This window comes from Citrus sinensis, chromosome 7 (assembly GCF_022201045.2).
Source record: "Citrus sinensis cultivar Valencia sweet orange chromosome 7, DVS_A1.0, whole genome shotgun sequence".
NCBI lineage: Eukaryota > Viridiplantae > Streptophyta > Magnoliopsida > Sapindales > Rutaceae > Citrus > Citrus sinensis.
Genome location: NC_068562.1, coordinates 1467607 through 1491406, shown reverse-complemented (window position 1 = coordinate 1491406; position 23800 = coordinate 1467607). Strand labels below are relative to the sequence as shown.

The 23800-nt window shown below is 33.6% G+C and overlaps 5 protein-coding genes across 6 annotated transcripts; 2 read left to right on the top strand and 3 right to left on the bottom strand.

Moving 5' to 3' along the window:
• Window positions 1–1815: 1815 nt before the first annotated feature.
• On the bottom strand, window positions 1816–4924 carry LOC102615265 (transcription initiation factor TFIID subunit 14b). Its single transcript, XM_015525839.3, has 7 exons — window positions 4693–4924; window positions 3806–3936; window positions 3520–3608; window positions 3213–3434; window positions 2941–3128; window positions 2707–2828; window positions 1816–2211 (listed from the first exon to the last, which is right to left on the bottom strand). The coding sequence occupies exons 2-7, from the start codon at window positions 3896–3898 to the stop codon at window positions 2116–2118; spliced, it is 810 nt and encodes a 269-aa protein (XP_015381325.1). The 5' UTR covers window positions 3899–3936; window positions 4693–4924; the 3' UTR covers window positions 1816–2115.
• Window positions 4925–4992: 68 nt separating this feature from the next.
• Window positions 4993–7980, bottom strand: LOC102615546 (uncharacterized). 2 transcript variants are annotated; one of them, XM_006466873.4, is made up of 3 exons: window positions 7690–7980; window positions 5972–6839; window positions 4993–5441 (listed from the first exon to the last, which is right to left on the bottom strand). In XM_006466873.4, exons 2-3 carry the CDS (start codon window positions 6829–6831, stop codon window positions 5267–5269), a joined length of 1035 nt encoding a protein of 344 aa, XP_006466936.1. In that variant the 5' UTR covers window positions 6832–6839; window positions 7690–7980; the 3' UTR covers window positions 4993–5266. The 2 variants fall into 2 exon arrangements, with proteins under 2 accessions (XP_006466936.1, XP_006466935.1); XM_006466872.4 differs by having other exon boundaries at window positions 7768–7977.
• A 3193-nt stretch (window positions 7981–11173) lies between these two features.
• Window positions 11174–15837, top strand: LOC102616338 (uncharacterized). Its single transcript, XM_006466875.4, has 7 exons — window positions 11174–11679; window positions 12747–13144; window positions 13242–13272; window positions 13942–14024; window positions 14137–14312; window positions 15072–15152; window positions 15529–15837. The coding sequence occupies exons 1-7, from the start codon at window positions 11514–11516 to the stop codon at window positions 15575–15577; spliced, it is 984 nt and encodes a 327-aa protein (XP_006466938.1). The 5' UTR covers window positions 11174–11513; the 3' UTR covers window positions 15578–15837.
• A 97-nt stretch (window positions 15838–15934) lies between these two features.
• Window positions 15935–16858, bottom strand: LOC102616056 (uncharacterized). The gene has a single exon (XM_006466874.4). It carries the CDS (start codon window positions 16556–16558, stop codon window positions 16040–16042), a length of 519 nt encoding a protein of 172 aa, XP_006466937.1. The 5' UTR covers window positions 16559–16858; the 3' UTR covers window positions 15935–16039.
• Window positions 16859–17531: 673 nt separating this feature from the next.
• LOC102616828 (RNA demethylase ALKBH9B) lies at window positions 17532–21463 on the top strand. The gene is made up of 6 exons (XM_006466877.4): window positions 17532–17871; window positions 18038–18655; window positions 19691–19776; window positions 19942–20252; window positions 20374–20445; window positions 20538–21463. The coding sequence occupies exons 1-6, from the start codon at window positions 17694–17696 to the stop codon at window positions 20818–20820; spliced, it is 1548 nt and encodes a 515-aa protein (XP_006466940.1). The 5' UTR covers window positions 17532–17693; the 3' UTR covers window positions 20821–21463.
• Window positions 21464–23800: the final 2337 nt, after the last annotated feature.

Here is a 23800-nt window from a genome sequence, read left to right as displayed (position 1 = left end):
TAATTTTTTTATTATATAAGTAAAAAAAATCAAATCAACATAATTTTCAAGCTACAGTAGATAGTGTTTACCAAACATTTCAATACTGTAATTTAAAAAAACTAAAATTGTCCAACCTCAATTCCAAACGCACCCTGCGTATCTTTAATCAACATCCTTAATTTGATTTTTGTTTTTATTATTATTTTTCAAAAGGTTCAACTTTTACCTTTTTATTTTTCTTTATGGCTTGATAAAATTAACCTTCAATCTTCGATACTTTCAAGGGCAACTATGAGTCTCCGAGGGTAAGAATCTTGATTATCACTTGCTACCAAAAACCCAACTCAATCAAAATTCTTGGACATGGATACCACGTTTGTGCAGATAGAGAGTATAGGAAAGACTATGGGCAATGGCGGTTGCCCATGTTCTGGGACTGAACAATAAGTAGGCGTGTGAAAGATAAAGCGAGAGGATAGCCAATCGTTGTCAATCAAGAGGCAAAGCTAACAACGATTTCCCTTGTTTAATCTCTTCGTCTTTTTCTCTCAGGACCATAATAACGGGTCCGTTATAATGGGCCGGTAGATGGCGACCGTTGCACGATTATGAACATGTGAAGCCCATGTTACTTGTGTCGTCAAAACAGATTTAACCATTCAATCAACTTTTGTCTTAATTGTTTCAAGAACATCTCTTATTGTAAGTCAATTCTAGCAAGACAGGTCTGTTATTATGCATACTATCCCTTTGGTGGCAATCAACCTATACATAATTTAAATGAAAGTTATTTGTAGGATTAAATAAAGACAACACAAGTCCTACTCCTAAGACTTGTCCTAGATAAATAAAAACCAACAGGAGAATGAACACATATAAAGATCACACAAGTTGAAGAATAAAGAAGTATATGCGTGAAAGAAATGTTGAGGCTCCGTTTGAAAGAACTTTTCAAACATAATTTATTTGAATAAAATTTTTACCAAAAAATTTTAATCGTTTGGTTACAACGAGAGTTTTTATTACACATTGTAAAATTATTTTAATAAATAATTCTTAAAATTATGTTATAAAAAGAATGAAATAACAATGTAAAATAAATAACAGACGTCTTAAATAGTTAAACTTAAAAAAAAAAATTCTCAAACCTCTACTCCCAAAAGTACAAAATTTAAAATTTTATTAATAGAGATAAAATAATTTATTTAAACCCCAAAAACTTTACTCAAGGAACAACTAAGTGCATGTTTACTTATTCAATCTCATAAGCTATTTTTAATATATATTTTTTGGTTGTTTAGTTATCTGTTAAGTAAAACTTTAACGATTAAATAAGTTCTTTTATCTCCACAAACAATCAATCTATACATATTTAACAATTTTATTTCATCTTTTTCATGACATAACTTTAAAAAACTTTTCTATTAAAATAATTTTATCGTTTTTAATAAAAGTTCTTATTGACAACTAAATAACTAAAATCATTTTGGTAAAAGTTCTACTAACACAAGATCTACTTAAATGAGCTCTATTTCAAATGTTATACCAAATGGAGCCTAATCAACAACAAAAATTTCAAAAAGAGCTTATGGGATAAGTACTTATAGCCATTAGATAAGCCATAACAAACAAGCACTAACTATAAAAGGAATTTAGCATAAGCAAGTTGGCGTCCCATAACAAAATCTAAGCAATGTTGCACTTTCAATCAACTTCAGAAAACATGAACTAGGACAAAAGTGCATAACCAAGCAACTAGCAGCTGCAACATCAAACAATAGCATTCTCTCTCTCTCTCTCTCTCTCTCTCTGTGTGCGAAACAGACAAAAAAATCAACTAACTGCCTCGCCTCAAGCTTTCTTTAAATTTACACAATCAGACCAAATACAAAATCCATAGTCCCCACCCCCCGCCCCCCGGCGGGAGTTAGCAAACTACTTCACAATAATTCATTGTTGTTACACTGCTATACTTGAGTCACTTGCCTCTTACAGAAAATATACATTTATAATACAATAAGATAAACCTAAAAAGCTCATTTGAACTAGGATTAATCTACTTGTTTACACCTAACATCACCAATCTTCCACAATTTACACTTGCTAACAAAACCCAAACATATTCTACCATGATCATGCATAATCATGCCCAGATGCAGGATTTGGTGGTGGCGGCAGCCCGTTCATCATATTCAGTTCTCTTCTCAGCTTAATAATATGCGCTTGCACCTAGCAATTTGCATAAGCAATCAGATAAAATAAAATTCCAGGTTTCCAAAACTAAAGCAGATGTGCCAGAAAGTACCACAAAGGTGGAGCCAATAGTTCATGTAATTAAAAGCAGAAGTGCCAGAAAGTATCAGTAAAGTGGGGCCAATGGTTTATGTAATTAGAAATGGCCTCTCTAAAACAGTCATACTCATTACCATGTGAAAGGTTGTGGAAGAACTTATAATTTGTATCCCAGATGATACAGGACAGTCAGACATGGAACGAAAACAAGTTATAATGACCACCTTCAACTAATCGCCATTATAAGAATTGGCTGTAGCCATAGATGGTGGTAAGAGGTAATGGTTGATACTATTCCCAAACTACTTGGTAAGCAAAATAGCAAACTCGATAGCAATTAGTAATATAACTACAACTATATGTATCACGAACTCTTCTAAACAATTTAACCCAGTTAATTAGCTAATCAAATCAACAAAAAAAGATTCTAACCTGCTGGCGAGCTGATGCAATTTTCAAAAGTTCATCTGCCTCTGAGAAATTCATAAACCAGTGACTGAGAGGATGATTCTTGGTATCACCTCTCCCCTTCTCATGCACGCTATCAATTGGCACTGCAGAAGTTCAAACACTAATGATAACCACATGGATTTCTTAACAAGCAAAAATTTGCAACCCCCCCCACCCCAACCCAAACCCCAAAAAGAAAAAGGCAAGAAGCTTTACCTGGGGTGGGCAGGACAAATCCAGCAGGCAGCCGCGGCACAACAACAGCAGGATGATTCAGCACACGAGCAAAGAAACCCTCAGCAGGCTCAGGAAAAACAATCTCATTATAGGATTCCATGACAACAGGCTTTTTGGTTGACTTCGGACCAGATTCAGCTTCTGGATATAGCTTCAGATGGTGGTACCTGAAAAGAACGAATCAATATATCAGTAAAGAACATAACTTATCAGATAAACCAACAAAGTAACGCAAAGCAAAAACTACTCACAAATCCAGCGGCTTGTCACAAACGTCACTGTGGAAGAAAAGCGAGATAGCAATTTCAAATTCCCCCCACCCACATTCTTGTAACTCAAATGGAGGTGATTCAACGACTCTTGTAGGGTTATTAAAACTGGGATGCAATTGGAACACTACACGCTTAATTACAACCCCAATATCCTCATTTGTTGCCCCACGAACATAGACAGTCCACCTATGCGACTGAGACCTAACGACAAAGTAAACGTTAGCTAGCAGAAATTATACTCATATACACTAACAATATAAAAACGGCAAGTGATGAAAACACATACTCGCTAGCCTTTCGACCAAGATGAAATGCCATTGTTCCGTAAACTATTGGAACACAAATTTCCACATCCTTAAGTCTCTTGATCGCAATCTAAATAAGAAACAAAAGCCAAACTGTCAAAAAGAGTAGCTTAATATGCAATTAAAATGCAAAACTCGAAAAATTAAATACTAGTGTGTGTAATTTTAATGTGCAAAATAACTAAAGAAGCGCCAACTGACAACACAACAAGAGCCTCCAGTGAGAAAGAAGTAAGAGTGAGCTCAAAATTAGGGTTTACAGAGTACCGGCTTCTCGCTATCATCAGGAACTTTGGGGATTTCGAGGCGAGGTGGCTTTGAGGCAGAAGCACAATCGACCGGCTCGATTTCGCCTTCCATTCTTTCAGAATCTCAGCTGTTTCCTGTTGTAATCTATTCTGAAATCGGACACATTTGAATATTTTGTAAATTTTTGTTTTTCGAGGGCAACGAGGTATTTGGGGTTTAGGACTTAAGGATTTAGGGTATAATAATTTGTATTATTGACTCTTTTTTTTAACTTAAATTAAATTATTGTAATTTTTAAAATAATAATTATTAGTTGTGTTATAAAAATAATTAATTATAAATAAAATTAATAAAAAAATTTAGTAAATTTTTTTAAAGCACTATAAATTAAATAAAATTTATTTATATATTTATAAATATATATATATATATATATAATATTTTTTATTGTGTATATATAATCATTGACTATTAAAGTAAATATTTCATATTATTAGTTTATTTTATTTTTATCTCAATATGATTAGTAGTAATAATAATTTCTTTAAAGTTAATTATTTTATTTTTTTAATTAACAACGATAATTTGAGATTTTCATAATATATATAAGGATGTATATAAAATTGTGTTAAGTATAAAATTTATTCTTAAAATTAAATTTTAAAACATGCTCCATACTTTTTTAAATCTAATGTTAGGTTCCATATTTTTTTTAATATAATGTAAGGATTTTACTAAAAGTGATTACAAAGAAATTTGCTAAACATTAAAATTAAATTTACCTTTTTAAAAACACTTTTAAATTTCCTGAATTTAATTTCAAACGCACCCTTACTTGAAATATATATTTGAAGGTTATAATAGTAAAACTACTTACTATTGTTTGGTTAAATTCAATACTACACCTTTGCTTTTCATTAAATTCGAGTTGACCCCTTTAGTTTTGAACTGGTCATCCCCACGTTCGACGTTGTTGAATCCTGAGATTAATGTTTAAACGAGATAAGAAACTGGTATGATAAGATAAGAAACACACAAATAACAAAAAATTAACAAAGATGTTCAGACCGGGGGAAAAAAATAAGGAAATTTGATCAGTCGAGGTAGTGAAGTGAGGGTTGATTGTTTGCAGAAAGCCAGAAACCCGGGTATTTCAGAAATATACATCACAGATGCATGACTGAAAATAAAACATTACAGCTATCTCGATTTTAACACACCAAATTTTCATTCTAATGGCACAACTTTTTGGATTTTATACTTTCCGGATTCAGTTTTCCGAACCAACAGTAGCAACATGTAAAAACAAGTGACCGGTCACTTTATAAATAACATTTTGAAGACGAGATCCAAGATCTTCAAACAGCATTGCTCAGTAGCCTGCCGCTTCTGTGGTTAGCTTGCAATTGCCAATTGCCAATTGGGCAGCAACCTGGCATACATGCCAGCAGGGAGCAGAATGAGACAAGCCTGTGAGATTTAGATGTTTGATGCATTCAGGGCCATCACTTTGCATTGTTCATTCATGGCCAAAAGTTGAGCCTCTTTCTTGTCAAGAAGGGCGGTTAACCTCACGTTCTCTTCCATGAGTTTCTGAACTTCTGCCTCTTTCTGCATCTTCTCACCCTCCAATTGTGTTGTTTTAGCAACTAGCCTGCTTCCCAACATAATTAGATAAATATACCATATGAACAAAATCAGTTGATACATGAGAAAAAGATGTCAACTAGCACTGGCCAAAGAGCGAGAGGGAATTCCATAGAAGAGGATTCTCTGTATGCAGAAATTAACTGCTAGACTCATAAGCCTATTGACTGAGTTCAGACTCAGGTTAACAAAGAGGCCTACTAGTGTCAGAATACATGGGGCATGTAGGAGTTTCATAAAAGAAGGGGGAAACATCCAGGCCACCTTCAGACAAATCACAATGGTTTCAGCATAAGTTCGGCACTAAGTTATTATCATGTTAAATACAAAAAAGCTTTGTCTATATAGTGTTTCCAAGGCAAGGTGGGGAGGGGACTCCCAGGGGAATTAAAGCATGCAAGATTCTTCTTAGCAAAAAGGATCAGCTGATGGCCTGTCGTCAAATCAATGGAGCATTACTACAGATGATGCTTGACAATACTGACAAACACTCAACAATAAAATGAAGTATAGTCAAGTATTTCAACGCATACTGACCGTTCAAAGAGCCTCTCAATTGTTTGAAATTGCTTCTCTGATGAAAGAAGTGTTTCTCTCACACTGATAAGACTGCTAACATAGTTTTTCAGAGATTCAAAATCCCGCTTCACACGACAAAGCTCCTGTTCATTTTCTGCAGCTCGCTGCCTCTGTCTAGATGTCTCTTCAACCAAATCCTCAACCCTCTGCCTCATTTCATTCAGAATACCATTCGTACCTAAAGCAAAGCGCTCCATCTCCTCCAACTTTAAAGACATATTCTCAATTTGATTTGCCTTCTTTCTGATTTCTTCCTGCCCTAAAGTTACCTTCTCTTTCTCAACAGCAGTTTCAGACTCTGCCATTATAACCCTCTTAACAAGAACTTCCATTACATCTGTAACCATCTGCACAGATTTGAGTAATTCACCTATATAAGCTCCATCTTGTTCATCTGAAGACCCTAGCTGCTTACTAATTCCAATCCATGTATCTTCGTCGGGACCATTAAATGAAGACAGGTCAACATTCCTAGACCAACCAGACAAAGGTGTGCCATTCTTGTCAACAAGGCCAACTCCTTCTAACTGTCTGATGCCACATGATGTATGGGCTAAGTCAGGAACAGACATTATTCTAGCTTTTGATTTCAAGTAAGTTAATAATGTTGCTGTAGTTTTCACTCTTCGCCAAAGAACTTCTAGGTCCTTCTTTGCATCTTCTTCAGAATCCTTTATACAAGTTTTTACCTCCATAAGCTTTTCCTGCAATACATCCACTTGGAATTGGCTTCGTTCCATCTCTTGCTTCCAAATTTCATGAGTTTCACTTATCTGAGACTTCAAACTAGACAAATCAACATCTTCCTCGGCTGCCATTCCCTATCCTACATGATACAAACATATATATGAGTGGTCTAAACACTAAATTAACAAATTTGTCCCCAATCAATACTCAATTATCTTTGCAAACAGTAATAAAATGATTATACATAACAATTTTGAGAAACGCCTGCACAAAAATTAACCCATTGTATATTCAAAGAAATCTACATGCAGTTGATATTTGCTAACTCCACCAAGTTGATAAGCATGATAAGATTATAAAATCAGGATTGTATCTCAATCCATACTTTAACATTTTTCCAACATTTCAATCTATGTATTCTATGCACTGTCCACCTAGATTCCTAAATATCAAAAGGTATAATCATTGAAACTCTGGAAAAAGTGTAAGAACTTCCAATTTCTAGTCTTCAAATATTCCATTATTTGATTCCAGCCACACTATAACTGAACATTAAAAACCACAAATCAGAACCAAGCTGCACTTACGAGTTAAAAAATGGATATGTAAGCAGAAAAAATACACTAATACCAGCTGAATAAATGGGATTTGGATAAATAGAACACATTTTCAGTATCGTGAGATATCCAAAGGCTTGCGATTATGATCACTTATATGAGATCAAAAGAAAACGAAAAAAATAAATTCAAAATTTTGATTTCTCGTTAACAACAATGTCAAAAGTCTACTAATTTACAAGATAAATAAAAGTTTACACACTTGAAAGCTCAATTCAACGATCTGAACTACCAAAACCCTAATTTAATTAACTAAATTGTGATGAAATGTAGAATGATCATTAAACAAACCCTAGACTAAAGAAATGTACAAAATTAAGGCTGACGATTCGCCCAAAAAAAAAAAAAGCAGAAAATAGTAAACATACGTACATCAAATGAGAACAAAATTGAGTTCAATCAAGCACATAACAAGAAGGATTTGGATTGATGATGATCGCGCGAAGGTACCTTCTGATTTCAAGAGGGAAGATGAGTTCGATGGGCTCGACTACACCAGATAATGTGTCGGCACGCCGTCCCGATGAAGAAGAAGTGAGGAAACCAAACAAAGGGGGTAAAGAAAGCTGCTGGTGTTTCTGTTTTTTATTTCATGCTTTCTACTTTTCTTGATTAGTAGATAAATATTTAAGATAAGACTTTTAATTTACTTAATGCCCATCTTCAAAGTTACCAAAACATTCCGATTGAAGCTAAAGATCCTAATTTGTATCTAACACATTCATCCATTAATCGTATAATAATAATTTAATAGTTATGATATATATAAACAACACATAATGATATAAATTGGGATCACTAATATTATTGATATTTTATTTTAAAGAAAAATTATAATTAATTATCATGAAGTTTTCTGTTTTTACTTATATTTACATTCAAATATCTAAGTTGAAAATTAAAGGTTCAAACCATGTTTACGTTGAAATTGGATTAGAGTAATTTTGTTCAAATTAGAGTATTGTTTGTGCTGATTTTTAATTTTCCAATTGGATTATTTGATGAATTTTTTTTTTTAAGTAATGAATTCAATTTGTATAAAATCTTGCTTTCCATGGACTTACCATGTAATTAACCGCTGGGGACAACGGGATATTAGTGAAAAGAAAGTTGAAAACGGGGATTGTCAGTTTAATTAAGTTTATTAAGAATTACCTACTAGTTAATGGTGAATCACTTTATCTTTTAATTTTAATGATGTCGGCGAGATTTTGAATATTCATGAGCAATTATATTAAGAATCAAAGTTGACAATGTTGGACATATATGTTACAGGCCACGAACAATTAAATGGCCCTTGCACATGTTTGTGATGCTGAATTATTTTAGGCTTAAACCCATGATTTTGTATATTTATTATAGGAAAATGATTCTCTCCTGATCTGATCTCTTCTGAGCTTTTCAAGATATTCTGTCATGTATCTTTTAGTAGTAGTGTATGAGTAAGATTTAACTTCTTTTATTTATTTTTTATTAACTACCAATCAGCAATTGAGTTATTTGTTCAGGATATGATCAGATAAGGAGAGAATCTTGATCTTTTATTCTAACATATACTTGAGGCAAGTTCGGGATCATTACCGGTTTGCCGTGACCGATCATTAACTGTTGAGCTCTTCCACAGCCTCTGCCTTATTTAAATTCATTGCAAATCATTCATAGCTTTAAGCTTTCAACAATATGCACACACACCAGCAAGATCAGGAAAGAGAAGAGGATTTTTTATACCCTTGGTCAAGTATCTAAAAATAAGTGAACCGTAACTCTCATCGTGCCATAGTTATTTAAATACTTGGATGAGTATACAAACTTCTCATGTGTTGGTGTAAAATTGTATATTTTATTAATATAACATTTAATCACATAATAAAAGAGTCTACCAAGTTTACCCCTGAATAATTGACATTAATAACGTACTAAATGCCTGTTTGGTATGGCTTATTTAAGAGGCATAAGTGCTTATTTAATCGTATAAGTACTTTTTAAAATTTTTTATGGCGTTTGGTTATTTTTTTAATAGAGTTTTTTTTATCTTAAATAAGTTAATTTACCTCTACTAGTAAAAGCCCAAAATTTGAGCTTTTGAGAGTAGAGGCTATAGAGCTTTTCTAAAAATATATAATATAAAAAATATCACACAGTTTAATGGTTCAAAAATACTTTTTTTATTGACAACTAAACACCCAATGACTTTTTGTCCAAAAGCTCTATTGGTATAAGCTCTACTGCTATAAGCTCTACTGCTATAAGCTCTACTGTTATAAGCTCTATTTAATAAGCTGTACCAAACGGAGCCTAATTCCATAAATCATAACATAATTATAATAATTTATGCTAGTCACAATATATGAGAAATAGATGTGATTGGACACTTGTAATATATGTACTTACATAAGGTTTATTGCTTTGGGAATTTAACTCTCTATTGTTGGTGCGTTTATTTCTCATAAATCAGAATGGGCAGAAATAAAAATGAGTTTGAATTGAATGTGAAATGAGAATTAGAATAAATTGTTTGCTTGAGTTATATGAATCAAAATCAGAATGAATTGTATTCTTATAATTTGTTTATTTTGTATTGTAATTGGAATAATTTGTTACAAGTTATCATAATACCCTTAAAACAAATAACTAAGTATTCTTTAGGGAAGTATATGCATGTTTATTATAACATTAGACGTAATATTATATATATATTATTTAACATTTAAAATTTAAATGGTATTTAATTTTCTTAAATGGTAAAAATGTCTATTTATTTCCCATTCTCATCCCCCCATTTTTTCACACATCCCCCTGAAAATAGAAGTCTTATTCCTTATTTCTAATTTTACTAGGAACCATAACTCTCATTCTCAGTCCACAATTGATTTTTTGGAAGTAAACAAAAACATAGTAGCAATTCCTCATTCTCATTCTTTAATCTAAGAAGTATACACATCCTGTATCTATTTATACAGTCGGATGATAGAAAATATTCTAACTCGAAGGGTAATTTTTCTTTTACTACTCAAGTTATTGTTAAATAACAATTAAGTGCAAACAAATATTGTACCGTAACATTTTACTACTAAAAAGCACAAAATCTTATATTTTACTACTTTTTTATTAGTTGTCCGTTAATCAACATATAACCTACCAATTTTGCCCTCAATTTGAGGAAAAAATTATGAATTATGAATTAAATATAAATAATTATAATAAATAATTTTTATTCAATTAAATACTTAATTAGTTTTAATTATTAATTATCGACAAAATTAAAAATTAAAAATGTGTATTTTATCAATTAAATATAAAATTTTATTATTCAATACTTGAAATGTCTGTGATTGTTTGTATAATTGTATGTATGTATGTATGTGCATATAAGCATGCAAGTGTTTGTGTCCATGTTTGTTTGTTAATTATATTTGTTTTTTAATTTTTATCAATAATTAATAATTAATATTGAATTTGATGAAAAATTATTGTAATAAATGCATTACAGACACCTTATGTTACAGGTTCTTTGTGTAAATATAAGCTTTTATTTAAATTTTTGGGCTTTCAAGACAGTGGTGAAAATTTGTACGTTTTATTAGCATTTATGTGTATTTTTCCTATTAAAGTAAGGAAAAAATTAATAATCTATATAGGTCATCTAACGGGAAAAATAATATTTTATCATTTTTTATTGGTAAAATATAATGGTACAATACGTGTCACACCTAATTGTTATTTCACGATGAATTAAGTGGTAAAAATTAAATAACTCTAATTGAAATGCTAGTTGCTTTGGACCGACATAAAAAAGTGATGGCATACCTTTTTCGGGGTATTTAGCAGAAAGGTGGTATCTGGGCCGAAGAAATAATTAAAGGTTTGGGTTGAAGTTGATTGAAGCGGGAGACCGGAGTTGTTAAAGGAGCCCATATGAATTCGAGTATAAATTATGTATCGTAGTCGTAGAAGTGTGATTGATGTTCGATGATCCGCGGTAAACGTATCTCCCTTGAAATCCCGCGACCCTGGTATCGAGACACCATTGTTGTCAATACTCAATTGTCTGAAACTCGAAAACTACATTACAACAACAACACACCTCATGCTCTTGGCCTGATTGTCTCTAAATTTCACCTGTACCGTGCAGCTATAAATATAAAGATCAGGGCATTGACTGCCTGAGCTCTTTTGACTTTTGACGGAGAAGACGAATGGGAGAAGGGAGAGAAGGAGACTGGGAGTGCAATGGGTGTAAGAATCGAAACTACGCGTTTAGATCTTTTTGCAACAGGTGCAAACAGCCCCGTCTTTTGGTCGACACCAAAACCCCTGCTGACTCGAAGTGGCTCCCTCGGATTGGCGATTGGATTTGCTCCGGTATCCATCTATTTACTTTCTGTCTCTCTCTCGCTTTCCATATTTATTCAGATTATTAGTTCCGGATTTGCTAGTTTTTAATGTTTACGGAAATGATTTTGATTTGTGGGTGGAATACATTTTGCTATGTTGTTGATGGGATTGAGGGTTTAGGAGTTGTAGCGAAGAGTTTCATGTTTTATAAACAAGGTGTTTAGAGCTGAATGATAGGTAACGTTGGGTTTGCTTGTAACATACTGACAATTTTAGCTTGAAAGAGAACACGTGTTTAGGTAATATGTCGCAACGAATTGCAGCTTGAAATCAGTTGAAATTGTCCACTTGCTTCTAGTGTTTGTTCTCTGTAATCAGTTTCACTTTTTTGTTCGACAAAGTGAGAAAGAAAATGAAAAGGAAATTTTAATTTTAGATTTGCATTGTATCGGACATTTGAGTCTGGGGTATGTTTGGCTATACCATTTTGGAACAGGATAGTATTATTTGCCTCTGCTTTTTACAGTTTTGTCACTTTAGTAACAACAGGGTTTTATTGTTTTCCAAGCTGAACGCTTGCTTTATAGGCTAACGAATAGCCTTGGGTATTTAATTCTTAGTTTGTTTCATAAAACCTTATGCGAAATGAGCATCGACAGGAATAGGAGAATGGTTTTACAATACATAATCATATACTAAACATGCTATAGATTAAGGAATTCTTAGTCTGGCATGGATAAATGAAGTGGTTTCAGACTCAACATTGTTAATTTTCAAGGTGCTAGATCACCTACTTTTGATTTGAAGGCTTGCTATTGATATGCTATTTTGTGAACTTACATGCCAAATGTTGATGCTTTTGCAGTTCTTTGTTTTTCAATTCTTATATTGTGTTGGGCAAGATGAATTGCTTCTTTAATTTCTATTTTATTTTGTCAAGCGAGTTTCAGGAGCTTGCTATCAATTAGGTTGAGTTGTTTATGTTTTTTGTATGTGTATATTTGGTGTGGGATGGGCTGGTTGGTGTGCGTATAATTGGCTTCCTTTCCTCGTGGCTGCATTTGGGTTGGGTTTGTGTGGCAATGGATCAATAGGTTGCACTAACAACAATTATGCATCAAGAGAAAAGTGCAAAAAGTGCGGACAACCAAAGGAGATAGCAGCTATGCCAGCAATTGCAATGCCTGGAGCTTCTGTACCAACTTATTCACATTATTTTGATAGGGCCCCTGGAGGACTGGAACAAAAGATGAACATTGGTATAGGAAGCAATGGTGCTGTCCAACAGCTTCCTTTGAGCTCCAGCTGGTTATTGGGAGGGAATGAGAAGTTTGGAGTTAACACTGCTGCTTCTTGGCCTTTTGCTGGAAACCATAGTTCCGGAGTTCCATATGAGAACCCTAGTAATCAAGCGCCTCCTGTTATGAAAGAATGGCGCAATGGTGACTGGATATGCAACTGTGGTTTCCATAACTACTCTTCACGTGCACAGGTATGATAATACTGGCCCTATTTAATTATTCTTGTGCTGTTGACAAGAAAATTGTCATATCACATTCTGTATTTGATCCTGATTTGTTTCAATTCAGTGCAAGAAATGCAATGCTTCTATACCCCCAGGTACACTCTCTTTCCTAGCCAAACTAATAAATACTTCTCTAGTTTTTGCACCTTGGATGTAAATTAGCTGTGTTTTTGGGTTAGAAAATATTGGTGATATATGTCAATTAATGTTTCCGATATTTGCCAAGATGCATGTTTTCTGATTGATGTTAGGCCTTATTGAGGACATGTGACATCACCAAGATGGGTTTAGATATGCACATTGCAAAACACCTCTCATTTATTGTGTAGCTTAGTTTTTTATCATTTTGTAGTAAAATATTTTTTAATGCTCCTGATTTCTTCTTTGACACCATCTTTTTACTTGGACGATCTGAAAATGTAGTTAATATGATTGTTCATTGTTTGCCTTTGCAGTCTGCTTTCAGCATGATCCCCTATATTCTGAAGTCGGATACTTGTATCTGTGACAGATTATATATGTGTCTGGCATTACACAAATTTTTCTGCTAAAGTTTAATGGCATTTAGAATTCCTCTCTTCTTTTCTCTTCCCCATCCCATTTTCCTTTATTAGTTTTATACTTGACCTGATATTATTCATAAACTCATCTCCTTTATAATGACCACCATGCATGCTCTCTTCGTCTTTGTATTCTTATTCTGATGGCCATCTAGAGTGATCTGCTATTTCTTATGTTTACTTTCTCATGGTTATTCTCTTTAGGGTATACAACACTTGGAACAAAGCGTTTGGCTTCAGAGGAGTTTGTTCATGACTGGGATAACAAGAGATTGAATTCAGGATATGTGAGTAACCATTTTCTGGTTTGGCATTTTAGATTATACTAACCAATGTAGCATGGTTAAAAACTTTCAACCTCTCCTCTCCCCTGTTCACTTTTTATGGATGAATGTGCAGACAAATGGACAGCAGAAGATGTATCCAGGAGTTGGGCAAGTGTTAGGATCTGCAGTTGACATGAAAATGGGAGCATATGCTCCATACGCAGGTGTAAGCTCAGGTGCGGTTCCAAGTTGGCAAGCATCTATGCAATTTCCATACCAACCAACAGTGCCTTCTCTTGTTGGAAAAGGGTAAATTATTATTTTGCATCTCATTTTTCTTTTTAAAAAAAATTCATTTTCTTTTAAGATAATAAGACCTTATTTGGTATTAAAGTGTTGTGGCTTAAAAGTCATAAGTTATGTGGAAAAAAAGCTATAGTTATGGAATAAAAGTTGATAGTGTGTAGTTGTATAATTTTTAAATAATAGCTTTGATAAAAATTAGTAAAGATATTGTAGGTATATGAGTGTGGGATAAATTCAACTCAGCTTCCAATCACTGCAGCAAGTGTTTATCAAATACTTTATTGCTGTAGCTTAAGCCACAATACCAAACAGGGCCCAAATTGCTTTCTTTTTTACCTTTTGTTAATTAAAATGATCAGGTGTTTCTCCTTTTTCATTTTTTTCTTTTTAGTTTGTCTGTTTTTTGGAAGCTTCTTGTAGTCAAAACAGATAATCGATTTGTAAATGAAGAAAGTAAAATCTATTGATTTGACAGTGGTATTTTACTGTTGGGGTTGCATTTAACAATTATTACCTCTGTATACAATTTGAATTTGGCATGCTGAATAAATTTTCAAGAGATGATGGTTTTTTGGCGGCATGTATGTGATGAAAAATAATAGGGACTTTAGGTATCTGTTGAATTTTACATTTCACATATATATGTTCAGTAACTGTATTGTGATAATAGAGGCTTTTCTGTTTTTGATATTTCTGTTACAAAAGGGTTTTCACAAATTCTTTTCTGATGATATCCTAAGTAAGCATGTTTTCACATGGCAGAGCGAAGCAATGGCGTAATGGAGACTGGATGTGCTCAAATTGCAACAATCATAATTATGCATCCCGTTCAGAGTGTAATAGGTTAGTATTTGGGATTGAATTTAAACCTCATTGATTGTCAGAAATACATGCTTCTTCCTTGGGAAATTTGTGAAGCTTGGATCATTTAAAATCTGTGTTGGCTCCATTTGAATCTATCTGAGCTGATCTTGTTCCTTATTTTATCTGTTCAACATTTTCAGTTCAATGCAATTGTGATCTGTTTCTCTGTACTTTTTTGACTTGCTTTTCTGTCTAAAGTCCCTTATGGTTAAATTCTTCTTTTCCCCTTACCTGAATCCCCTGTCTTCTCTGTTTGGTGGCTTTGATCTTAACTAATCTGTACCAGTTCTTTTATGGAATTAAAAGCATATGCATCATTAAGTTGGTCTGACTTTTTGAAGATTTTCTTATGCAGGTGCAAGACTCAAAAAGAAACAGTGGTTCAGCCAGTCAGTGCGGCGTAGTTACAAAGCCGCAGAGGTGTTAGATTGTTGTAGTTTTGCTGGTAGTCATTGTAGCAAGCTGGCCAAAAACATGAAAGAATGTTGTACACCTGTTTCATTACCCTAGGTTGGTCACTTTAGAAAATAACTTCGATTCTAAGTAAGAGTGTGGATGTGAGTTATGTGAGTACCATTTCATTTTCAAGGCTTGTTATGTCTCTACTCTCTACTACATTGTTGTTTTCAAGTTTCTTGAATTGCCAAAGTTAGATTTGTATTCACTTCTTGTGTTGATAACAAAAAAATACAGGATGTTCCTTGTCCGAGTATTCTTGAAATCTCCGAGTATTCTTGAAATCAGACGGACTATACCAATAATAAAGGTAAAAACACTTTATAATTTATATTCTAGATGATTCGAAAGTGTTTCTACAAGGGGAAGAGTTAGAATTAGAGAACTAAGGCACACTATCAAATCATGATTCATGAACCTTTGAACATGTTGGAAGGCGAGAGAGGAGCAGCATCCAACTGGTAAAGATTAAGTGAAGGCCCTACAAATCGAAACAGTATCCAAGCTCCGATCGTTATGAAAATGGAGGCGTAAGCAAACTTGTTGAGCCAGAAGAGCAAACCCTTCTCACCCATGTAAAGATCCATTGCCTTTTCACTCAGACTCATATCCTCCCACTTCTTCGGAGTTGCTGAAGCTTGCGTCTCCAAGGGTTGTTTTTCTCTCCCACGGCCCTCTCTCCGCTGTCTTTGCCTTCTTGAGCCTCGACGAAACCGTATTTCCACCGTGTCCGGCGGTGTTATAGGTGGAGGAACTGGCTGTGGGGCATCGTTGCTGCTACTGCCGCTGGTGCTGCTGATGGGTCTGAGTCTGATTGGTCGCCCACGGTAAGTATTTGTTGTGGCTGTTGTTGAAGGTTTTAAAGGGATTCGGATGGATGATGATGGTGGTGCATTTGAAGCAAGCGTTTGGAGGATATTAGTGTTCATTATTGTTATTTCTTTGGCTTTCAACTAGTTTCAGACTTACGGGCAACACCAAGCAAGCAAATGGTTGGATGTGCTTACTCCGAGTATTTTATCCTTGCTCGTGTCTTTGATCACGTGCGGGAGCATCCATTTTATGTCTGAGGCTGTGGCCAATCATTTACTGCCCAATTCAAGATCCGCAGAAATCATCCACAATAACTCTAGCACTTTTTAGTAACTACGAATTACGATGTTATTTTTATTGCAATGGTATACTGTTAAAAATACTTGAATTTTACTCAAAAACATGATTGAATTATTTTATATGAGCAAAGCAAACTTAATGAAAAATGTATCTTAATATAATGGATACAAATACTAATGGGTTGGTATCCCATTTGCAACCCATGCACTCAAATAGTTGGGATGCGATTCTCTTTTTAATAAGTGTTTATTTGCCTCTATTATTTAGAGTACAATAAATATTCATATAGTATTAAGTGAGGTCAATATTCGGACTCTGTCATAATAAGATTATTAAAGAGAATTCTGATCAATTTTTATTGTAATTATTAATAGAGTTAATATATATATATATATACATACATATATATATATATATACGTATGTATGTATATATGTATGTATAATTTATGGATCATGATTCTCTTTTAATTTAACCATATCATGAGCAAATAACTCATTTATTGATTTATTGTTAATATAAAAAAAAATTAAATCATACCCATATACAACTACTAAAAAATATATAACAAAAAATTTTAAACAACTCAGTAAAACTCATATCAAGATAAGATTCTATTCCATAATTCATACATATATATTCGCCCCTTCTTGCGAGTTAGCAGGACGAGAATCCGAATTGGATTCGGACCTGTCAGTGGATTGCCAAAAGTACCCCTGGCTTTTTCCTTTTGTACATCGGTATCCGGTAATGCGGTTGTTTAATTTTGTGGACAAGCACTAAAAATAAAGAGGAGAAAACCTTGTTCTCCTAATATTCATTCATTAACCTTTCACCATTCGTTATTTTTGTATCGCTCCGTCGTCTTCACCTACAGAACAGTTATAGCCAGTTAGTTACTCAGCTGCTTAAATTCAAGCGATCTGAACCGAGTTAGCTCGGTGTGCAGCCATGAATAACAACGATCTCAACCGACTCAAAAAGGAGGATCCGTTCCTTATTCAGTACCAATCCTCCGAACTCAGAATTGCCTCCGAGTTTCTCACCACGTGGCTCCCTTTCCTCTGCCGCGATCTCTGCCACAATTGCTCCAAAACCCTCTCCGATCGCATCCACTCTCTCGACCCAGGTAATTTATAATCTCAACTTTCTGCCGTTTTATCATTAGTTAATGATCCAATTACTTTTTGAACGTTTTATCATTAGTTTATTTTAGTTTTTCCTGCTTAGGATTTAGTGATTCTGAATTGTATTTTTTTTTTCTCTCTTTGAACGTTTTATTTATTGGATTTCAGAATTAGATGGTGGTGAAAGGGAATTTGCGAATGTAGTTAAGAATAGAGCTTCAACTAGTGAGAACAATGTCGATTCAGGGAGCATGAATGATAACTGTGATAATTGTGATACAAATTCTCTTGGGAGTTGGAAAGACGCTGCAGAAACTAATTCAATGGGGAGTTGGAAAGATGGGACAAATGGGGGTTCCGAACCCGATCAAGAAGCTTCCGCAAGTAGTGGGTTAGCGTTTGAATCACACTTGGCTGAAACCCCAAGTCCACGCATGTCTTGGGCAGACATGGCTCAGGAAGATGAGCTTGAGCAGGAGGGAGAAGAAGAGCAGTGTAAAGTGAACAAGCAGGTGAATGATGGTGTTAATGTTTTGAAGGAAGAGTTGAGTGTTTCGAAGGTTGTTCAGAAGCCTATGTTGTCTAGGGAAGAGAGAGAGCACTTGCGGTTTATGCATGTGAGGAGGAAGAAGGATTTCATATGTTTGGAGAAGATTAAAGGGAAAATTGTTAATATCTTGGCGGGACTTGAGCTGCATGAGGGTATTTTTAGTGCAGCTGAACAGAAGAGGATTGTTGACTTTGTTCATACGCTTAATGAGATGGGGAAAAAGGGAGAATTGAAAGGTTAGTTGTGCTTGTTACTGCACTCTGTATATGCTCGTTTAGCTAAATGCTTTTCTGTATCATCATACTTTTGTGCTTAGTTTCTTTTTGATATTATGATTAGGTGATTAGTCCGTGAGTATTATTACAGCTGCAAACTCTTCTACAATTTCTATTTTTTACAAACTTATATGTCTATCATGATTGATTGAATAAAATATGAACTAATATAAATAAATCATGTCGGCCAAGTGATGTTTTCATTCAATTAATTATGTTATGCCACATTAGTTTGTACAAAGGTTTTGTAGCTGTATCTTTTATTCTTTGTCTATTATGCTTTTGATAATATTTTCTTAGTTTCTAGCTATATGTGATCACTATGGGCTCACTGCTCCATTCTTTGTGTGAATGCATGTGAATATGTGATTGGCCTGAGAACAAAGTATCCATTTACTAATGATTCTAGATGGTTCAAATTAACCAGAATAAAAGAACTTAAGCTAACACCCATTACTATAATTGTAAACATGTTTAAATTTGCTATGTTTATTTACATCTACTTATTGTCTTGGATGATCAAGAGTACGATTAACTTATTGATAGATCAGTGTGTCTATATTACCAGCTTTCATTGACTTGACATGGAAATAGTCTTCTAGTCCAGGAGACTTGTGCGATACTTATCTCTTTGACAAAAGAACCTTAGGTTTCTACTTTTCAGATTTATACTACTGAAAGGATCTTCAATCAACAAAATGAGTTGTCATACACATTTTCATGATGAATATCTTTAATAAAAGCTAATACCTTTGCTATTTTTCATTTGATTTTTTATTTTATTCATATGCTTTGTGAGAGAGATGATTTTATAACATTTTTTTTTAATTTTAAAATAAAAAATATCATTTATCATTTGATGGATTAACTGAAGAGATATTCCTTGCTCATTTTTTCTTGCAAATGGTTTGTTTTCATTCAATGTGCCATATATATATTTTAATTATGTACATATTTTGATGCTGAGGGACAATATTATTGTTGGAATATTTGCAGAGAAAACGTATTCAGCACCCAAGAAGTGGATGAGGGGCAAAGGGCGCATAACTATCCAGTTTGGTTGCTGTTATAATTATGCAACTGTGAGTTTCCTTCACTATGTTGCTTGTATATGGTTGAATATAAGATGAAACCTCACTTTCTTATGGGGTTTTGATAATAATTGTATCTGGTAACATTATGATCATTAAATGTACTTTAGTAAATGGTTTTAAAGCTAATGATTTTTTTTTTGGTTTTATTGTCAGGATAAAAATGGTAATCCACCGGGCATTCTTCAAAATGAACCTGTGGATCCTCTGCCTCATCTGTTTAAAGTGATCATCAGAAGGCTGGTCAAGTGGCATGTACTTCCTCCAACATGCGTGCCGGATAGCTGTATAGTTAACATCTATGAAGAAGGGGACTGCATACCACCTCATATAGATAACCACGATTTTGTTCGACCTTTTTGTACTGTTTCATTTCTCAGTGAGTGCAATATTGTTTTTGGATCAAACTTAAAGGTTGTAGGTGCTGGTGAGTTTGCTGGTTCAATTCCAATTGCTTTGCCTGTGGGGTAAGTATGATGTGCAACCCCCTTTCTTTTTGCAGGACTGTGCTTGGTTTTTCTTTTGAATTATATATTATATGCTGCATTTGTGATTTTCTGTTGCATGAGACTTATTAATTTCTTTCAGATCTGTTCTCGTCTTAAATGGGAATGCAGCTGATGTGGCAAAGCATTGTGTGCCTGCTGTTCCTACAAAGAGGTAGAAGTTAAGACCTTGTGATATTCATTAATGGTTGTTTGTATTAATTACTGTTATAGTTGATTTACTCTTCCGTCTTGCATTTCTTGTAGGATATCAATTACATTCAGAAAAATGGATGAATCGAAACGTCCTTTTGGGTTTGTTCCTGAGCCTGATTTACAGGGCATTCAGCCATTGCCTTATGATGCGGAGAAACCTAAAATTTTCAAATCTGATGGCCTAGCGAAGAAGCAGCGAGTTAGAAGAGAGCCTAAGATGGACGGAAGGGAACATGGGGAGAGAAGTGATGCCCGTTCACAACATCATTACCCAGGTTGTTATCAGCGTAGACCTACGGATAAGTCGAGGGTGAGAGTAAATCTGGGCAACTGATGGATTTCTATGAATATCTCAGATTCGGTCTGTGCAACTGCTGGTCTCAGCTCTGGATAGATGATGTTTGTTATGGCTGTTTTCTTTGGAGTTTCTTCTCAAGGTCATTTTAGGTTTTGAAGAAGCTGTTGAAAAGGAAGTGGTTGCATTTATACTAGTAATATGTGGTGATGAATGCCTTAAGCATACTAATTTGATTCTAACAATATCTACAAGTCTTTGCGTGACTGAATAGGGAGTTGGCAGCTGTGACAATTTCTTAATATGTAGCCTATTTGGCTTTGATATAAAGCATGCGACAAAGATATGATCATGAACCTTGGTTCTGTAGTTGGAAGTTTGGAAGTTCTGGATTTCTTTCATATCCTGACGAGGAAGTCGGTTGTTGAATAGCAAAGGTTAGCATCAAATGTTGGCTGGTGCTGGCATGGTTTTTGTACAAGTTTGAAGGACAAATAGGAGATCCTTGACTGATTTTTTATTATTGAGATGCCAAGCACAATTTTTTTGCATCTGTATTGGTACTCTATGAATTTATGCATTTATTTTTTCTGTTCTTATTCGGTTGAAGAATCTGAATCAATTAGGATTTTAAATGGTTGTGTATATTATACATGTAGTTAATTTTGCATTTTATGTCTGATATTTGGGTCCATCATGAGATTTGTATTTAAGGTATTGATATTATGATGAGATGGAAATTACGATTTGGAACGCTTATAAACATGCAATGAGAAGAAGAATGAGAAGAAAAATGGTTGTTGTATATATTAGAGGTGATGGTACTGGAACGTGAAGAGTTTTGGTTGTGTTAATCAGACATTTTGCAGACGTTTTCTCTGGCTGTTTGCAAGGTGAAAATACTAGAAAAAGCGTCTTCTTATTCACAAATGAGTGTCATGATAATAATTCTCAACTTTTATATTAATAAGTAGGCTAACAGCAGAGTGAAACGAATCATTTTATACAAACGAGGACATACACAAAAGAGTTGCGTTTCAGTTGATGGTAGCAAAAGTGAAACTTCTATGTAAAAACATCTGATTGGTCCAGAGTGAGCGACTGACAGAATCACCGACTTTGTACAAGATTTGCCTTTCAATTGCCAATAGCCTTCCTATCAAAAAAAAAAAAAAATTGCAACAGCCTTCGGCCTTCCTATCATTTTACTTTTTCTCTGTTACTAAAGTTATCTGATGAGATTCATTCAAACAAAAAAAAGGTTATCTGATGAGATACCTTCCTTTTAAAATGATAACAACATAGCCCAAGAAAAGAAAAACTAAAGAAAGGTGAGAGAAAATGTGTTGAAATGAAGAGAGAAAGTGGGCTGGGTAGAGAGAACAAAATTTTTCATTTTTCTTTCATCTTTCTCTCTTTTTAGCATTACTCAACTCATAATTCTCAAGATATTGTTAGCTGAAAATGACATACCACATTGTAAACATGTTCGTCCAATAAATTTTGAACACACTCACTTTTTTTCTTTTTGGTTTGAATTAAATAAGTGTCAAAAGATGGGAATTGGAAAATAATTAGGATTCTCTCATAATCTGATTTCTTCATGAGTAAAAATATATGTAGTGATTAGTAGTTAATAAATAAATAAAAATGAAGAAGTTAAATCTTACCAATACACTATCACTTAAAAGATATATGGCATAAGATCTTTAAAAACTCATGAGAACTCAGAATTGGAAAAATATAGCTTCATATTATTATATAATGCTTTACACCCATCAAAAGTGAGGGGAAATTTACTTAACTAGTTCAAAGTTTTTAGATTTTTCAAAATTAACCATTTTGATTTTTTCTATAATTACTAGTCAATTACAATAAGTGATTACCTTTTTCGTTCTTAGACAAAATATACATATATATAGAATAAAAGGAAATAAAATTAGGGATCAAAATGATAATAGAGATTCAAACTAGAACCATAACAAAAAGCATGATATTAAAATTTCAATTTTAAGTTGTTATTACAACTGTGGTTGGAGCTGCAACAATTTGACTCTCAAGCACAAACAGAAGCGAGTTGTTGAGGCATTGAAAAACAACACAGTATTAATGTCTTAAATAAAAAAGAAAAAAAGAAACAAGTATCTCTACCTTAGTATTAATGTCTTGAAAGAAGAAAAAGAAACAAGCATCTTTACTTTACAATCTATACTAGTACTCTCATCTCAAGGAAACTAACTGCTGCTAGCAGTTCTTTGTTGAAAAATCCTTCTCAATTCTACATGGTGGTTCTTCCGTGCTTTTAGATCAAAAAGATTGAAATTTAATTCTACACAACCCTATTTAATTTGTTAGCATCAACATTCATACTCATCTATCATCAAAAGCATTACTACCTTATTTATAGCATTTAATAGTGTACATAACCAGCTTAGCTTTTAGTTAGTTATATGTCAGACTGAATGCCAAGTACTTGATTAGTTTTCATATGTTTACTTTCATTTCTTTTTTGTAAGGGTGAGTTTAGAAGTTGCTCTTACTAAAAAAAATGTATGTTCCTAAATATTTTGACCATTACATGCTTGATTGCTGTTGCTGGTACTATTTATTTAACTTCAATTATTATTAAGCACACAATTTTTAATTTTTAATTTTTTTACTATATGAAAATAAATATGTAATTATATCTTAACTATACACTCATATACACATAGTAGAAAATCTTTAAAATAATAGCACAATTTATATCATCAGCACTGCATCTAAATTCTATAATTATAAAATTTATAAAGGTTATTTATTTCCGACAATAAAATTTGTACTCAAACTTTTAAAAGTTTGTAAATATGATCATAAAAAATCCTAATATTAACTAAATCAAATTATTATCCACATAAGTCATTTTACCATGCAATGAATTAATAATCAACATTTTTCTTCATTTTTTCTCGAACTCAAGTGATAGAGGGTGTAAAAGCTCAGTTACAATCAACCAAGCTACTTATTCACAACGAACAAG

Bases quoted from the DNA above. Each gene is read 5' to 3' on its own strand.
- LOC102615265 (XM_015525839.3), bottom strand. From the start codon at position 3,898: ATGGAAGGCGAAATCGAGCCGGTCGATTGTGCTTCTGCCTCAAAGCCA. The intron at 3,435-3,519 runs GTATGTGTTTTC...CTTTGTCGTTAG, and splicing joins CTTGGTCGAAAGGCTAGCGA to GTCTCAGTCGCATAGGTGGA. The intron at 2,212-2,706 runs GTTAGAATCTTT...GCAAATTGCTAG, and splicing joins TTGCATCAGCTCGCCAGCAG to GTGCAAGCGCATATTATTAA.
- LOC102615546 (XM_006466873.4), bottom strand. From the start codon at position 6,831: ATGGCAGCCGAGGAAGATGTTGATTTGTCTAGTTTGAAGTCTCAGATA. The intron at 5,442-5,971 runs GTCAGTATGCGT...GTTGGGAAGCAG, and splicing joins ATTGAGAGGCTCTTTGAACG to GCTAGTTGCTAAAACAACAC.
- LOC102616338 (XM_006466875.4), top strand. From the start codon at position 11,514: ATGGGAGAAGGGAGAGAAGGAGACTGGGAGTGCAATGGGTGTAAGAAT. The intron at 13,273-13,941 runs GTACACTCTCTT...TATTCTCTTTAG, and splicing joins CAATGCTTCTATACCCCCAG to GGTATACAACACTTGGAACA. The intron at 15,153-15,528 runs GTTAGTATTTGG...TTTCTTATGCAG, and splicing joins TCCCGTTCAGAGTGTAATAG to GTGCAAGACTCAAAAAGAAA.
- LOC102616056 (XM_006466874.4), bottom strand. From the start codon at position 16,558: ATGAACACTAATATCCTCCAAACGCTTGCTTCAAATGCACCACCATCA.
- LOC102616828 (XM_006466877.4), top strand. From the start codon at position 17,694: ATGAATAACAACGATCTCAACCGACTCAAAAAGGAGGATCCGTTCCTT. The intron at 17,872-18,037 runs GTAATTTATAAT...ATTGGATTTCAG, and splicing joins CATCCACTCTCTCGACCCAG to AATTAGATGGTGGTGAAAGG. The intron at 19,777-19,941 runs GTGAGTTTCCTT...TTTTATTGTCAG, and splicing joins GCTGTTATAATTATGCAACT to GATAAAAATGGTAATCCACC.